The following is an 18,354-nucleotide window of genomic DNA, read 5'->3' as shown; positions in this document are numbered from 1 at the left end:
TAGTGTCCTCTGGATGTATTGGATGTATTGGGACCCCAAGGGTTATGTTAGCTAGGAATTCAGGCACCACAGTCCCAATGTCTCTGGAGAATTCAGGTTGGGCTGGTTTTAGTCCAAAGGATCAGTGGAAATATGAGACACATAAAAAATTAAACTGAAGAGGGAAACAACGTATACCTGAATAAGAGAATGTAGAGTTGCTGGACGTTGGGCGGCGCATAAATATAATAAATTATTGCTGTTGTTATTGTTGTTTTTATTATTATTTCAGAGAAATCTGAGGTATCAAGTGTAATAAGTGAAACACAGTTACCTCTGCATGTAAGATGTGCAGAAAAAGCAAGTGAGAAATAGCTAGGGTGTAATGGCTCTGTACTATATGCAAAAGAAGGCATCACCTCCAATAAGTCATACATTTTAATAAGAAAAAAAAACTGTTCACACAATCCTGGCATGTTGCCATAATGAAAACTAGGTCATACAAACTGGACCTACAATGGTCAGTATGCCAGACATCCTTGCCCTCCTTCCGGACATTCCCATTCATTACCTCTGCTCTCTGATGGAATTTTCTGTCCATCAACCCAAACAGCCAACTTGCACTCCATGCCCCCAAAGTATGCCTGGTTTAATTTGTGCTTCTTTGAATTCCCCTTCCCCACAAACACCATTTGAAAATGTTGCAACCCTTTGTTTTTCCTCTTAGGTGGAACGATGCCATTTGGGCTATCCAAGGACAACAATAGAGACTTATTATTAAGGACTGTCTGAGTTGGCAGGTAGTTAACTGACCCATGCATTCTTCAGTTAACCTGGTGAGTCCTCATAACCCACGAAACCATGAATTTGTCATACAGAGCAGGTTTGCTGGGATAAAAAGATGGTTGGCTAGTCTGTGATGCAGTATGTTGTATATGAACCCAGCCTATGTCAATAATAAGGATGTTTTATGCTAAAGCATACCATTTTCCCTCGCAAGCTGAAATGAGCTCGGACGATGAACTTAAAAATGCATCAAGGCAACCAGAGAATATAAGATTGTAATAACATTGCTTTCCTAATTATAATGCCCTCCAGATATACTGCACTGTAATTCCAGCCGTCATTTCAATTATCCCTAATTTGGTTAAATTAATATGCATTCAGATTGTAGCAAAAGGACACTTCTAGATAGGAGGAACTGAGGAGTGGGAGCAGAAAAAAGATCTGGATTAATAACTAGTTCGGGGTGGTTGTTTTTTTTGCTATTCTAACATTAATAAATATAAAGGGAGGAGGCTTTAATTGCTTGTTCTGGGTGTCCTTGCACTAATAACTTCTTTTCAAGCCTCAAGGTAACTCACATAATTTTTCCTTGCTGCTTACCAGTTCTTTGATCAGTGTTAGAACAGGAGTATTATGCAAAGTAGCCAGTGGGGTTACTTTATACAGTGCAAAACCCAGAGAATTGGGATAACTGAACCTATGTGGGTAGGTTAACCGTGTGTGTGTTCTGGGAACTAAGCCACATTTTTGCCTTTTAGGTGCAGGCTTTTCAAAATGTAGATGGTATTAACAGGGGCATGGGGATATAACCCTTTCCTCCATGACTGGGAACAATTCAGTAGACCTCAACCATTTCCTATGGATAATGAGATGCCTCAAGCAAGCTCATGAGTAGGATACCAAAACAGTAATACCTCTGGCTTGTGTTCTCCAGCACATGGTGTGTTGAGGCACATTCTTCAGCGGTTACATATAAATGGCAAAACTAGTGGCTATCAATAGCCTCCATCAATTTGTTTGATCCTCTCTTTAAAGCTCTCTAAGTCAGGGGCTGGCCCTCACCACATCTTGTGAATGAAGCACATGCCATGAGAAGGAATTCTTTCTTTTGTCTGTCCTGCATTTCAGTATAGATCAGTTTCCTTAGATGACTGAGTTTTGGTCTTAGGAAGAAAAAACTCTTATTCACTTCCCCCACATCATGCATAATTTTATCAATCGTTGCCATGCTCCTGTAACTTAACCATCCTTTTTCCTAAACTAGCAAGCCTCGCTTGTTGTAAACTTTCCACTCACCACCCTCTCCTCAACCATTTGGGATTCTTTCTTCTGCCCCTTTCCCAGGTCCGATATTTTCTTTCTGAGATCAGGCAGCCAGAACTGTTTAGTTTTCTGCCCATGAATTTGCTGCAGTACTTGCGGCTTCATTTTCACATATAATTTTTATTAACTTTTTTTTAAAAGGAACTAATACAAACTAATATAAAGTACAAAAAAGAAAAGAAGAAGAAAGAAATCAAAGAGAAAGCTAAAAGTGCAAGGAAGGGAAAAAAGTAAAAGAAAAGTAGAAAAGAAAGAAAAAAGATACAAAGAAGTAGCTTCCAATCTTCTTTGCAGCAGTTATAAGTACAATCATAAATTTACCTCTTACTCTATGGTTACAACTCTCTTCTTTCTATTATCTATCCTGTCTCATCATCAAAACCATAAATCATAAGTTCATTTTTTTCCTGTTTTACACAAAAGTCTATAAGGGGTTTCCAATCCATAAAGGGTTTCGAGTCAATAAATGGTTCCCAGTCATTTACTTGCACCTTCATTTTAGGAGTCCTTCAAATAAAGTCTGGTGTGGAAGATTATTATTCAGCACCCTCTCCTAATCCAGATGTATTTTTGCCCAGATCAAGACAGACACTTCTTACTGGTCTCCTTTTCCATCTTCTGTCTCTCTACTCAAGCACATTTGTTGCTGTCCCTTCACTCAGAATAATTTCTATTTTTCTGCTAGCAACCCTGCTCCCCAGCACATTCCTGATCAAGGGCATCCTCCCCCATAATGTATGTCTTTGCTGAATCATGCTTACTTGACTCAGCTTCTTCATCCATTTAATCCAACCTCAACATCAGCACCCCCAATGTGCATTTATCCAATCTGGACATTTCTTCCACCCAGGCTCTCTGAATTAGTCTGACCAGAGATAATAGTATTGCTTTTCTTCTCCATATTCTTCTGAGTGCTCTGATGCCACCCAGCAATGAGAGCATGGTTGAAATCAAGAGCCACAAAGAGGAGTTGGGTACTTCTAAGCATGGTATGAGTTTATATTATCCATGGCATCCATTTTAAATCGATTCAAACTTTTGAGTCTCATAGCATTCTGTCTGCTGGGGCATTCTATGACCCTCAGCAAGATTGCAGTCTGCCATATAAACCGAAGCCTGGTGAAATAAGTTATTTTCAACATACATTGCAGATTTAATTTCAAGTTGTATAGTAAGATTAGATCAGTCAGTTAATTTCCCTTCCTCTCCAAGTTAGTCCTCAGCAATTTCTGAGAAGTTTTTCCAGCTTGCATCTCTTCATCCCAAATTACTATTTCAAAGCCAACATCACCCTCTCCTTACGCTTTTTGCCAGTTAGAAAGGGGCATGACCATTACCTTAATATTGTGGCTCTCCATAGTCTTGGTCTCTTCAAGGCCACAAGAGGGCTTGTGACATAACCTTCCAGGGCAATGCTCTAATCGAATGCTGGAGGAGGCGGCTGTTTTATAAGGCTAGGTTATGCAGCCACATTGTTCCTGTTTATGTCCTCCCTCCCCACCCCAAAAGTAAAACTTTCCCCACCATCCCTCAAGATAGGGTCAAGAAAAGGAACCAAAGAACCCTTTTGTGTACCGTCTCTTAGAGACGAGGGGAGACATCTACCTGCTTTGTCATTTCCCCTCGACTAACAAAACCTACAACTGTCTGCAGAACCAGGCAACCACTTAGAAGCCTACAAAAGGAGCTGTAGGCTAGCCAGAGATAATGAGGCAGGCTGTATTCGTAAGCATGGCCCCATTAGACTAATTGCCTTAAAAACACAGACCAAGAAGCTAGTCATGCCCTTTTCATTTCCCAGTCCGGCACGTGGCATTAGCATACTTCCACAGTGGCACATGGCTCTTCAGAGAACTGAGAGCCCCCAAAATTAGTTTGGGGAGAATGTGTCATCTAATACAGTCCTACAGGTTTCAGTTTGGAAGGAATACTAGGAATTAAATAGTCGAACCCCCCACTAACAAAAGTAGATTCTTGTAAGTACACCATCTCCATGACCAGCTTTATGCATTGTGGTACCAATAAAGAGCACTGAAGATGTTACCTAGCCGGATAATGAAACGTTTGCAAGAAAACAACCAAGCTCAGAGAACCCCAAGGACTCCACAGTTTATGCATTGCGGTAAGCCATAATATGGTTTCTTTGGTTCTGGCTTAATATGTTTTACGACACCAGTCACTGTGGATTGTACACATGTGAACTCAGACAATTGTGATTTATTAAGTAAACCACCGTTAAACAAATCAAGGCTTAATTCATCATGAACTCATTCAAAATCATGTTTTCCTAGCCTCAAATCCTTAAATGAAAATAGCAACCTTGATGTCAAAAGGTAACTCATAAAAGAACTGTGTTCATGTGATACTGTAAGCCATAAATGGTTTACAAACCATAGCTAACTTGGAACAAAAAACAAGCCTAGAACTCTTATTCTAACTTCCCCTTTGTCACAAATAGCTACACTCAACATGCAGCATACTCTGATCAGGATTTACTTCTCCAGGGAGGTTCTTCTGAATGTTTCTGCTGCAATTTTATTTCTGGTTCTGCAATTCAATCTGTTTTCCCCTAAATTAACTTTTATCATGACCAGATTCACTTTTGCAGATAGCCTCCTTGTTGGTTTTTCAGTTAAAGGCTTGTTGCACAAATCTGGTTAACAGGAATTGCAAAAGTACTATTAAAATTGAGATATTGTAGTGAAGAGGAAGGATCCAGCCATTCTGACCCTCTTCTCAAAGTTTTCTTTTCCCCTCATCTCTCTGAGATTCACTCTCACAAGGCAGGACGTTCTATTTGTGTTTATTCTTGTGGCTCTGCCACCAAGCAAACCCACTCTTCTCTTCCATCTCTGTTCCACACAGTTCTGGGAAAGCAGCTTATTTAAGGACCCGTGATTCTTGCTGCTGTTGCTCACTCAGTGGACAGCTCCAGTCTGAAAAGTCTACCCAAGAACTTGAGTTGACTTTCTGCAAATTCTGTGCAAGGACTGCCTCTCCTTGTAATGATGGTAAATTGGGGCCTTTCCTTTCCAGTGCCTTGTGGATTTGGACCAATACAAGGTCAGGTTTGAAAGAGTAAGTAAGACTAGTAGAGCTGGGTTGAAAAAGCTCATCTACTCCTAGGTGGGAGCAAAAATAAATAGAAAATGCTACGCTCTGATGCCATCTAGTGGCCATGCAGACTTTTGCAGCCTGGATCTGGTGGCCCCAGAAGGCAAGGGGGAGCATAACCACCCCCCACCAGCAGGTTCAAAGTGTTCTTTTGAAGCAGTGGACAAGATAGACAGGGGAAAGCCCATGTGTGCTAATCCTGAGTTTAGTTAACCGTGGTTTATTAAATTACCCCAATGGCTTTGGTTTGCATAGCACACTGAAACATTCACTAACTACAGTAGCTGAGTTTATGCAACATACTAGGTTAATGGGGTTGGCTGTGCAAACACAGCCATGCCACTAAAAAAAATTGAAAGGCAGAACTACTTCAAGACCTAGTAAACTCATCGGGGAGGAATACTCATATACATGTAGCAGGGAAATACTGACATGCAAGATATTTATTGCAATCCTAAGCACATCTGGTTTGGATCCTGGGAAGTGGGGGCATCAGAGCATGATCAAGGAAGGTTAATCAACTACCCTCTACTTCCTTTTCTCCACAGCCGTTTGCCCTTCATTTTAGGCTTCATGGTACGGCTACCACATCTGGGCTGCAAAATCCAGACATCTGGTAGATGGCAACAAAGAATTACAGAAAATGTTGCTTCAAGCCAATGGTCATTTGGTTTTTTGAAATGCAGTCATGGTAGTCCTGCTTAATATTTGGCTCATCAATAGGAATCTCTCACTGCTTTATTAAGATAATCTGCCCAATAACCCAAGTATCTCAGATGTGGCTTTCACTGTGTTATCTTACAGGGGAACCAACTTGTAATCAACCTCAGCATCCCTTCCATTTATTTTCTTATCAGATATAAAATCATTAAGGAGTAATTTGCTAGAGGATAGGGCTATAAATATGGGCTGTGAAACTCCAGAGGGCACCAACAGTTTTCTGTATATTTTAGAGTCTTTTGTGCATCTTTGCTACCATGAGGTGGTCATCCAGATGTTTACAGCCCAGGTACATCAACTTTACCATAGGAAGTATTTGGTTAGGACTGTGAGCCCTCAATCTAGCTGTTAATGGTATCAGATCAAGTATGTACACATGCATATGCTAATAAGGAGAATGTAATCCTTTCTTCTCTTGCTGCAGCCGGGGAAAAAAAAATCCTTTTTCTAAAACTACCAGATCTTTTAAAGGGAAATTCTCAATTGGCCCAACCGAAGGACAAACAGTACTCTGGAAAGGGGGGTTCCCTCACCACTGCAGCACAAAAGAAAAGGTTAAACTTTTGTCCTGATTCCAATAATTATCAGCAGATGCTATTTAAAAAACCCTGCATATTAGCTACAAATATGTTTTTAATTCTAGTGTAGTTTGTCCTTATTGTGTATATTTAGTTCAATTATCTCTAACCTGGCACTCTAGACTACAATTACATGACCCCAAGTATGGGCCAAATAGATTGTGACTGATAGGAGCTGTTAATATCTAAAACATCTGGGGGCACCAGGTTGAAGTAAAAACATTTGAGAATTTTAGCTAGGACTACCTTATATAGGCTGAAAAATCCAGTTAACCACTAGATGGTAGCAAAACATTATTTTCTGGATCTATTTCCATCTAATGGACATCCAGATTTTTTCAGCCCAGAAATGCTGGCACTAAATTTAGCTTTTTACAAAAGAACAGGCTGCTTATCCAAACCTATGTTTTTAAGTGGTTCTTTCAGTAGCCCTCTGTTCATTCATACACAAGTGATGCATTTGCATAGAGTTCATGTCAGGACTCTTCACACATACAGACTATTAGCGAGCTCATTCACCAAGGCAAAGTGGCAAATCCTCAGAGTGGGTATAGGGCAGCACAGCATATCAAAAGGAATCACCTGACCTTCCCAGGTGTCTACACAATAATGGCTGATGAAAGTTGAGGTTTGGGACTAGGTAGCTGTCTCACAAGCCTCCAGCAGTGAAAGGCTCCTAAATTAAGCAGTAGCTTTCATAGAATGTCCTTTGATGCCTACTGAGATGGATTTACCTGTGTAAATGTTATGAAGTCCCCTAGGAATTGCTTAGAGGAGGCCAAAAAAACAAAACAAAAAAAGCATCTAAAGGATAACTGCAGCTAAGTTTTGAACGACTTAGTCATGATCATTTTGGCCACAACAGAAGGATAAAGAGCAATGACATAGTCTCTAGAGAGCTCTTCTGATGATGAATGATGGGAAGGTATGTAACTAGAGATTTGTCCCAGTGGGGAAGAAACAGAGTACATCCCCTTCCAAGACAACAGCATAATTGGACTTGATACAAAACTGTAGTGAGTATTTTAGCTGGATGCCAACAAGTCAATCCCTCAAATGGAGAAAATACTGAGAATTACTGTCTGGTGAAGCAACCATTTGGTTTGATGGCCCAAAGCACTTTGAGCATGGGAAGAAATCTCATGTAGCTAAATTGTGCAGAATGTTCGATATTGTATGGAATGTTCAGACGTCACTTGTGAACTTCGATGTCATTACAATGAGGTACCCAACTTGTCCAGGAGGCACTTGTAATCACTCAGATAAAAGAAGATTTTGTTTTGGCACCCATCAAAAGAGAGAGCACTGGATGAAATACAGTGTGGTGAGAAGGATCTGAGGATTCCAGATCTCTGAAAGAAACATGAAAGAAATGTTTTGGAAGATCTTCAGGCTGAGCCATATAAAAGTTTAACCTGTGGTACTTTCTATAGGGCACAAATACAGAAGACTGAGGTCAGTCTGGAAGCAATTCAGCAAAAGAGTGTTGGTAGTAGCTCTGGCTAACCTTTCCAGAAGTGAAGGGAAGAAGTGCTTTATATAGAATGTTATGGTTTGTGAACAGTTGTTGTCCTTCTGAAGGTCCAAAAGAAGACAGAGAAGGGAATATAAAATTCTGAGAAAAGAATCCCAGAGCAGGAGGATGACTTTTTACAGGTTCTATAATGCCTTTTCATAGTAATTTCCTTTCTTCCTCTGAAGGGTTGGAATGGAACACCATGGCGAGTAATTTCACATTAATGTTGTTAGGAATTCTATGGTGGACTCAGAAAAGATTGTGAAATGCATTCATTGGTCTATTAAGTCCTTCCAAGGAGGTACATGAGATATCAAATGTATGCCCAAAGAAGGGTCTGTACCTATCACTCTGGAATCAAAGACACTGTTTCTATTTCTGATTCACAGGGTAGAATTCCAGATCTTGGGGTTGAGACAAGAATCTCATGAGTGTAGCATAGCACTGCCAAATATATGTCTGCATGGATTATCACTGGTATTATGGCTACCACTAGGTTAGATGGCACTGAATGGAATAGAACTGCCTCTTCACTGAGGATGGAACATATTTCTGAAATTGATGTAACAGACTGGAGTGGTTTCACAATAAGGCCCAAAGATGGGAAGATCTGTTCTGCCTTTCCTATTTGGTGAGTTGTTGGCAATGAGGGCAAACATCTAAAATGTCTCTCCTCCCAAACAACAAAGGCAACGAGAGCTACCATCTTAGGGCAGCAATTTAATGCTCAATTTTACGAGTAGCCTCCATAATTCTTGATTCCAAGCATCTCAAGAAGTGTTGTTTAGTGTTGTTTGTGCTTCACTGTAGATTTTTAAAGTATAAGGAAATGCATAACAAAAAGTGAAGAAATCTGCCTGACAGAGCATGTTCCCAATGCTGCTCGCTCAGAAGCTGAAAGAGAACTGAGGGAAAAGGTAGGACTTGTCCTGCACACGTGCACTAGATGATGGTTCTGACCAAAAGTCTTCTGTTCTAGAAGGTTCCAACATGGGCTCTGTGCAGGTGCTTAACCGATATACCTGGATGTATAACACAGAAATATTGTTCTTAAAATTCCTTGTCTAGGAGCCACGCAGTGGCTATTCTTAACAGGTACAAACTTGTTTGATTCTGTTGGGTTAGTACAAGGTTCTAACATCAAGGAGGGTACAAGGAACAGAACAACCAAAAGAGAAGCTCAGGCTTTATTGTCAACAAAATCCAGCCCATCAATTCCAGAGTAAGTCCTCTAAAGTAGGCAGGAAAAAAGCAGGGTCCAGCAGCAGGATTGCAACCTTGCCTCCCCTTCCCAAGCCCCAAATAAAAAAGTGAAACAGAGACCAAGAGACAGAACCAAAGCCCAGCTTTGCACAAAGGCAGAGCATAGCACAATTTTCATCTCTACGATTCCAAATTTTGAGGGATACCTTGAAAAAATCTAAATTTGAAGAGTTGTGGATAATTCCTCGAGATAATGTTAAGCATCAACATCTTTGAATTGAGCTTCCTACAGAACATGTTGTGAATGCAATGAGAATACAGTTGAAGAAACAGTGGTCTGATGTTTAAAATTTGGGTTTTATCTTTTTATCTTTATACTGATTTATGATCAACATAAATCTTTGGAAGATTAACTGTTAATTTTTTTCAGTCTGGCTCCCTCACTCCCTCCCCCTTTTTTTGTTTTTTGAGAGGAAACAGAGATGGCAACCCTATAACTGACACCACAGAATTTATGAAAACTTCCAGTTAGAAGAATAACCAAATTCCAGCTAGGAAATCTTAAGAGTTCTTCACCATCCACCCCACACCCTTCATTTCAGCACTGCAGGAAGGTAACAAGGAAAACATAAACACCTTCCTTTTAATCCAGTGGTTCTCTATCTTGCATCTCTCAGATATTGTTCGACTTCATTTCCATTATCCTCAGCCACTGTGGCCAGTGTTCATGGATTGTGGGAGATGTAGCCCAACATCATTTGGATCCACTCATACTTCTGCTACTAAACTGCTCTAAGGAAAGCTACAGATGAGAAAGACGTCAGGGAGGGAGGGGTGAAAGAGAAAGAGAAGTTGTTAACACCGCCATCTCAAGAAGATCCAAACAGCAGTCTTCTCTCACTCATTACAGGAGCTACAACAATTCACAACCAGTAAGGTTCATGTTTGTAATAGATCTTCAGCCAAGAACCTCTGAGCAATATCAGATAGGAATTCAACTTGGGCAGTACCACCAGAGTCTATCACCTCCCAGTTCTTGCTAGGAGACTCAACCAAGGAATTCCAGAACAGGTCAGTTGCTACATCCCAGACTCCCTTCAAAGTCTCCGGATCGGGCTTGCTTGCTGGCCCAGAGCACTGGGAGATCTGTTTTTGTTAGCTATCGGCTACTGAAACTCTGCTGAAATGCACAGTGAAACTTCTGTTCATTTCAGTGGGGCTTGATCAAGAGAGTTTTCACTTAGGCTATATTTCCCAGGTAAAAGCCATACCTTCTGCCACCTAAAATTTTCTCTTTGGGGTGGTTGTTTATCTTGCAACAAGGGAGCCCTACTTGTTATTATACACATAAATACTTGCAAATTGATTGACATTTTCTCATTTGCCTTCCCAGGGTTGAAGACATGGAGACTCCATGTCTCTTTAAAAACAAGCACCTGCCACATTGTCTAAGTCCCTATATGGCAACCATTGTGTCCACAAATCCTACTGCTTCCCACAGTCTTAGCCATTGCCAGTCAGGAAGATCCTGGCTCGCAGGCTCCTTCAGCTTCTGGGATGGGGTCAAGAACAGCTCGACTGCGGAAGAGGTCAGGAGAGGCAGCTCCATTCCGTCCAATGCCACACGACTGTGCTGCGTTGTGGATCTGCCATAGTGTATCTAGTGCTTCAGCCTTGGAGTGCTTGAGCAGATCAGCTTGGCCCTATAGGCGAGGAAAGGTATGAGAGAAGAAAGGTGGTCAGAGCGCTTAGAAAAGAAACTGTAACATTAAAAAATACAGAACACTCTATTTTTAATTAAGTTTCTAGTTTTCCCATCAGATAACTTGAGATATCTCAAGAACAGCAGCAGGAAATGGATGGAGACACATCTGTGGTTGGAAGTGGAACACTGCTCAAGTGTAATTTTGCTCAATGCAAGTGCCCCCGAAATAGGTTTTTGTTCACATCCTTCCCCTCCAATCTGGATACTCCAGCAAACACCTCCAGTATATGCACATAGTGGATAATTCTGCTGTATATTTCTTCAAAGAAGAGCCTAGGAAATACTGCAAAGGTATGTATCTCAGGTACAGTCCTAAAATGTGTCCATTCATAATGAAGAGAGTGCTTCTGGCCATATAAAGAATGTTCTTCTCTAAGCTGTATATGATAGACAAAAGTTGATCTGTATTAGCATTTCAAGTTTGCAGCTTGCATTTCATTACACACATCTTAGCAAGTTAAATAGTGGTTCAGCTTTTCATTTTGCCTCCCTTGCCCGCTTTAAATGATTTGCTTAATATGAAAAGAATTAACCTACACATGTACTTTTTAAACTTATTCTTTAGCCTTGCATATTTAACAATCTGGATAGAATTTAAACTGCAAAACTGTTCTGCGCATTGGGGATGGGGATTATGTAAGGGACATGAAAGGGACTGGCAAACAGAAGTGTCCACAGTTTGCGAAAATGACATCCAAATGATTAAATGTGTCTTGTGCGATCATGATACGAGCTCCATTGCACTGCTGCATGTACAGACACACGGGGAAGACTTTTAATTGTGGTTGCAATATATTTAATCTCTTCTACCCCCCACCCCAACCCCATGGATGCCCTAATCCAACAGAATAACTTATTTATCTCTAAGAATATCTGCATGCTTTGTTGTTGTTGTTGTTGTTGTTCAGTCGTTAAGTCGTGTCTGACTCTTCGTGACCCCATGAACCATATTGCGCCAGGCCTTCCTGTCCTTCACTGCCTCCCTGAGTTGGCTCAGTTTCATGCTCATTGCTTCAGTGATGCTATCTAACCATCTCATCCTCTGCCGTCCTCTTCTCCTTTTGCCTTCAATCTTTCCCAGCATCAGGGTCTTCTCCAAAGACTCCTCTTTTCGCAATCTGCATGCTACCTCCATCATCAAAATAATTCTAGGCAACATACGTATTATACTTCTAAAAGCTACTGAACAAGTTTTTCAACATTCAGCCCTTTTCGAGATAAAACGGTAGACTTAGGATTCAATACAGAAAGCTTTCTTCTCACCTGCTTTCAATATAATAGCCTTACCCTGAAATAAAGGTCTCCATCACATGGGCACTGAATGCTGTTAGAGAACTCAAAAAAAAAAAAAAAAAGGAAAACCAAACCAATCAATTACCCTCTCTCTCATAAAAAGAGAACTCCATGCAGTACAGTAATAAAAAATGTGGGTGAGTACAATGCCTGGTAAAGAAAAGTATTGATTTATCTCAACGTTCATTTGTCTCTTCCTTTGTTGACTCCGATGTTCACATTTGCTATAGGCGAAATATTTGTCCGTTTGTGACAGAGCAAATTGTTCAATTAGCAATATAAACATGATTTTAAACTGTTCATTTTTTGTTTAATTAACTCCATATGTTTACTTCGAGAGTAAACATAATTAAACAGAATATCTTTATTAGTTTAAGTCTTGGCCCATGTTTTTAGATAGCATTAGATATGGAAAAAACAGCTGGCAACAACAGTATAATACTGCCAAAAATCAATTAAAGACTCGATTTTTATAAAAGGATTTTATAAATGAGACGCTATTCAAAACATGTAAGGATGACAAACCCCTTACTTTGGTTGAAACTGTATGTAACTGTAATTCTATACAAAAATAAACACCTCCATCCCATTATAATGCTTGTATAAATTTTGCTTTAGATTCTCCGCTGCTAAAAGAAAGTACACTGCTCTTCCCTTTGGGTTTAAAAGCAATTTTAAATTCTAATCTGACTGCCGAGGAAGAAAGGCAGAGATTCTACTGGGAAAGATGATTTAAACGTCTACTTCTCGCATCCAGAAATGTTGCCCACAGAACAAAATCCCTTCTCGCTCCCTTCCTCATACAAGTACACAAGTATCCCGTGCCCGCTGGATGGCAGTAAGTGCCTGCCACACAACAGTGACAGCTTTAGATTCCAGCGAAAGCAGCTTACATGGGAGAGAAACTGCAATGTTTGAATGCATTTAATGTTTGTTGTCATCTGTCTAAAGGACAATCATAGGAGGTCCAATCAGAATCAAGGCATGACAAAGGGGAGATTGGTCTTTTCCATGTCTGCTGTAATTCCAGGGAAAATCCCCCTTCCTAATCCTATGAACCCCACCACCACCACCACCACCATCACCACCACCACCACCACAAGCAACTTCTCCCTAGGTGGGGCAGTGGAATTTTCCTGCATGGAAGTCAATTGACCTTCCTTTTTAATCCCATCCACGCTGCATCTACTGTTAACAATGCAGTTGCTTCTTCTCATGTCACCAGTCTTATTATTTAAGCCTTATTATTTATTACTTTTTATTTCATAAAGTTTCCAGATGGTGTTCAAGGGCAGCCCCATATGTTGCAGTAGTCTAAATGGGAAGTGACTAAGGCATGGGTGACCATGTGCAGAGCTTTCCAGTCTGGGAATGGGCGCAACTGGCACACAAGATGAATTTGTACAAAGGACCTCCTAGGCCATGACTGCCACCTGCTCCTTGAGCAGGAACTGTGAGTCCAGGAGAACCCCCAAATTGTGCACCAACTCTATTCGAGGGAGTGATACCTCATCAAGGGTTAAAGACAGCAATTCTCCAGCTCCAGGAGACCCCAAAACCCAGAGACCCCCTGTCTTGCTAGGGTTGAGTTGTACCTGATTACTCCCAGTTCAGATCCTCATAGCCTCCAGGCACTGGGTAAGCACCTGAAGGGCATCACTTGTCTGGCCTGGGGCAATGGTGTAAAACTGCATCTGCATCCTGTGCTGCTGAATGACCTCACCCAGTGGTTTTCTGTAGATGTGAAATAGGAGAGATCCTGAGCAAGATTTGGGGGGAGCCTCTAGGAAGAAAACAAGAATATGTTCTCAAATCTTTTCTAGATTTTGATAGGCATGTTCTAGAAAGCATGCTTGGTTGTACAGCTTGCTAGTCATGCCAAGACTATCTTAACAGTATGGATACATGATTTCTAACCTGAAAAGGGCTCCTGGAACTATGTCCTCCCAGTCAAATGCTTCATCTACCTTGAGAGTAGAGCAGACCCATGTCCACAACTGGTACAGAACCATTTACCATGTTGTCATCAATTCATAAAGTGCCCATGGCTCTTCCAGCAGCTGTGAGGCACACAATCAAGTGTGGAGACTTGCCATGAATGGCAGAGTTCCATGCATCAACTTCTGCAAAATATCATGGGCCACAATGGGGGTGGCTTGCAAAGGAGGCCATATTCAAGCATATATTTGTTATACTTAAGTTACCCAATTTTTCAGATTATATTAGTTCCGACTTCTTTTTAATGAGGAATGCTTCCTGTTTTGCCAACGTATCGCTGAGAGTACCTCACTTCAGACATTTTGTGCATGCTTGGAGATATCTGTTCCTCTACTTTACTTCTCATGACTAAAGTCTCAGTGGTGGAATTACAATAAATGCTGCTTCAAATTACCTTGAGAACAGTAATGTTCCAGGCAAAACTTTCCAGAGCTTTTTGCAACTTCCGTCCTTTCAGACCTTCCTTTGCCTCCAAGCGGTGCAACTCTTTATGAAAGCCCATCCCTAGAGAAATTGGGGGGAGGGGGGCAGGAGCAGCACAAGGGATGAAGGAGAGACAAAGCAGACAGTGTCACAGGCTGCTTCATCTCCCAGTCAAATGATACTTCTTTGATTGAGGCTGGAGATTTTCTTGTTCCCAGAATGCAAACAACATGAGAATTAACATTGCCCCAGCTACATGTTCTCACCTCATTATGAACCCAGTATGTAGACTGCATCTTTTTGTAGTATTTAAAAAAAGCACATTTTTTTGACCAAAAGTGACTGGAATAAAGCAAAATGTGTCTTTTCATTAAACACAGCGTGTACTCTTCCCCTCATGCTATTTTAAATTTTACTGATTTTTTCCCCCCACCCTGGCCTGCTCTGTTCCCTATATACAAATTGACCAAGGGTAGCTTGGACTAGTTATTAAAAAAATGTCTAAATAGAAATCTCTGTCTCTCTCCCTTGAGTGCCCCCTGCCCCAACCTCCTGTTGTAGGATGAACAAATGTAGGAATCATATTCATAATTCCATCTGTGATTGGCTCTAGCACTGCCCACATTTGGCCCTAGCTACCACCTACTCTAAGACTGCTGTAGACCCTACTAGATTTGAACTAAAGTAACACCAACTTCTGCATTTCTAGACCTGCAAACTAGGAACAGAATTATGCAAAAGAAGGAATTCTTCCTAAATATGTTCTTGACAAGGATAAGATGAAGGGACTAGTCACATATAAATGTGATTTCTCAGAGTTAAACTGATATTGTCTAGAAACCACAGAAATTACTTTGTACAGTGGCTTAAGTCAAATATATATGTGACTTCTCAAAACTCCACAACCTATGGTTAATCTACTGTGAACTGACTCCATTGAAAATAATGTTCCTTGGGATAATATAGACGTCCTCAACAATATATTTGGAGCTGTAGTCATTCAGTGATGAGAACCCATGTGCAAACTGGACAGAAATTCTTTCGTGAGAGAGGAAGAATGCATTAATAGCAAGGAGCACCCTCACATATGCAGGCCAAATACTTGAAATGTTTAGTAAAATCCAGTGACAATTTACTTATTCAGTCATTTAATACAGATAGTCCTCATTTAGCAACTGTCTTGTTTAGCAACCGTTTGCAGTTATGACAGAGATTAAATAGTAACTTTATGACCAATCCTCACATTTATGACCTTTGCAGGTCTGTAAAACAAAGGAAAGCTGAAGTAAGATCATAAGCACAGCCATGGTTTCACTTAGTGACTGCTTCGCTTAATGACTGAATTGCCAGTCCCAATTGTGGTCACTAAATGAAGACTACCTGTAACACATTTTAGATGCCATCTTTAAGGTAAAAATACTTCCTTATTATTATTTGCCATCAAGTTGGTGCTGACTTTTAGCAACCACATAGATAGATCTTCTCCAGGATAATTATTATTACTGTTACATTTATTCCCAAACTTCCGGGGGGGGGGAGTGATAAAATATGCATTATGACATCACAACACAAAGTCCACTGGTTATATACTTGTGTGGGATGCCATGACACAAGTGGAACAAAAATTGATCTTGTGTTGTGATGCCATGAAGCACAGCCCCTCATTTTGATGTTATTGGGGCTAGTTGTAGACATTTATGCTAGCAACAATAAATTCACACAGAAAAAAACTGATGCACATAATATAACTCAAAAAAACTATACTGAAATTAGAGAGGGGAGAAAAGTTAAAAAATAGACAGCCAGATTAAATTAAAAATACTGATCATAAACCCTAAGCAATGACACCAGATGGAATTTTCAAACCACCTTTCATTCAGAGATAACCAGTTCACATGCTTCATTTGCAACGATGAAGCAAAGAGAAATACAAGCCATAATATCAATGTGTGTGAAACTGGTCACAGTCCAACAGATAACTGAACCATAGTGGCTGAGGAATCAGGCAAAGGTAATGCAAATCTATTTATATTCTCATATAAATAAAGCTATATTTATTCTCAGAAGGTAATGGAAGACCACAGTCTACAGAAGCGTGGGAACAGATGTGATAAACTAGAGGTCCTTTGAACACTGGAAAACATGCAACTAAGGAGGTCTATCTACTTGAATAGTGTGCCATCACCTACCTGCTTGTTGCACCTGAATAATTTTGGCATGAACAGCGTCAGCTGACTCAATTAACGTCCGGCTTGTTTGGATCATCTGGAGATTAGATGTGGGAGAAAGAGAGAGGAAGTGTGATAGCTGGGTGGATTTAGAGCAACCAGCAAAGTGTCCCAACCTCCAGGAGGCCTTTGGATCAGCCTTCCCCTTGTATTTCAGCATTTACAACAGGATAGGCAGCATAACTCTTTTTACTGCTTCACTATCCCTCTGAGCTTTCTGTTACTTGGGCTTTGCAGTCCTGGTTCTTTCTCCCAGAGGAGGGAAATATGAGCCTCCACTGTGCCACTCACAGTTCCGGACTTAAATGGTTCTTCCTTAAGCACACTCCATTCACACAACTATCTCCTTTTGTGAACTATCTCCATTCACGTTCACACAAGTTAGTCTCCTTGACATGTTAATTGCCTATGTATTGTTCTTTTGGGGATTGAGGGTTTTTGTTGCTTATTTTTTGTATTTTGGTAGTTTGGAGAAATGTTCGGTTATATGAACCCCTCCCTCATGGGCAATGTTAGTAAGCCCAGACTTGGGCTTGCCATCACAGGTCAGATGTCAATGGAAACGCAAGCATACTTCTCCATAGACAATTTTTTAAAAAGTACTTCAAACACTAGACAAAACTCCCCAGCTATGGCCCTCCAAATGTGCTGGAGAATAACTATTAACATCTCCAGCCTAGGTTGCTGGGAGTGATGGGAAATGTAGTCCAAGAACGGCTGGGTTCACACTAGCACACTAGTGCTACTAAGGACACTAAGCCACACTTTGTTAAACATGCCCCAGTGATTTGGTTCTCTCATAACATTAAGGCATAAACTGTGGTTTACAAATGACAATTTCTGGGTTCAGACTAATATTATTATGGATTAACATTATCTGTGAACATATCTAATGTCTAAGGATCCAAGGATGGGAACTGTGGCTTTAAAGGTTCATGTCCTGGACTAGGAACCAGAAGACTGTGAGTTGTAGCCCTCCCTTACATATGAAAGCTGGCTGGGTGGCTCTGGGCCAGTCATTCTCTCTCAGCCCAACCATATTAACAGAGTTGTTGTGGGAAAAATAGAAGGTGAGAGCATTATGCATGTTCCCTTGAGTTGTAGAAAATAAACATGGGAGATGATGATGATGATGATGATGATGATATGGGCATAGTTTTTGAAGCTTGTATATGTGTAAGAGTGTGTACTCCCTCACGCACATATTAAATTATATCTACTTTTGCATGCATAATTTAGTGTCCTATTCATAACTTAATTTATCACCCTTTCTCCAAGCTGTCATATGTAGTTCCCCATTCTACTACCCCCCTGTTTTTTTTATACTTACAACATCCATTTGAGGAAGATGAGGATAAGAAAGAAAGGCTGGGCCAAGATCACCCAGTGAGTTCCACAGGTGGTCTAGCCCTCTTCCCCTTCCAAACC

The 18,354-nt window shown here is 40.7% G+C and overlaps 1 protein-coding gene across 2 annotated transcripts in view; it reads right to left on the bottom strand.

Annotated features, from left to right (window-relative positions):
- Positions 1-35: 35 nt before the first annotated feature.
- Positions 36-18,354, bottom strand: part of LOC103067447 (inactive phospholipase C-like protein 2) — a 53,128-nt gene continuing 34,809 nt past the window's right edge. The window contains exons 4-7 of one of the 2 annotated variants that reach the window (XR_015796622.1): positions 16,888-16,963; positions 14,670-14,779; positions 13,873-14,011; positions 10,793-10,922 (exon numbers count right to left, since the gene is read on the bottom strand). Coding sequence is in view for 1 of the 2 variants with exons in the window: in XM_088143460.1 (XP_087999586.1) it covers positions 10,737-10,922; positions 14,670-14,779; positions 16,888-16,963 (372 nt within the window). In the remaining variant the exon portion in view is untranslated. Of the gene's footprint in view, positions 10,923-13,872; positions 14,012-14,669; positions 14,780-16,887; positions 16,964-18,354 lie in introns of both variants that reach the window. The other variant, XM_088143460.1, reaches the window with a different exon arrangement.

Source organism: Python bivittatus, unplaced genomic scaffold (genome assembly GCF_059951505.1).
Source record: "Python bivittatus isolate LINGU-HERP-01145 unplaced genomic scaffold, Pbiv_v1 ctg000410_np1212, whole genome shotgun sequence".
NCBI classification, from domain to species: Eukaryota; Metazoa; Chordata; class Lepidosauria; order Squamata; family Pythonidae; genus Python; species Python bivittatus.
The sequence above is the reverse complement of the archived record's forward strand: the minus strand, read 5'-3'. Positions and strand labels throughout refer to the sequence as shown.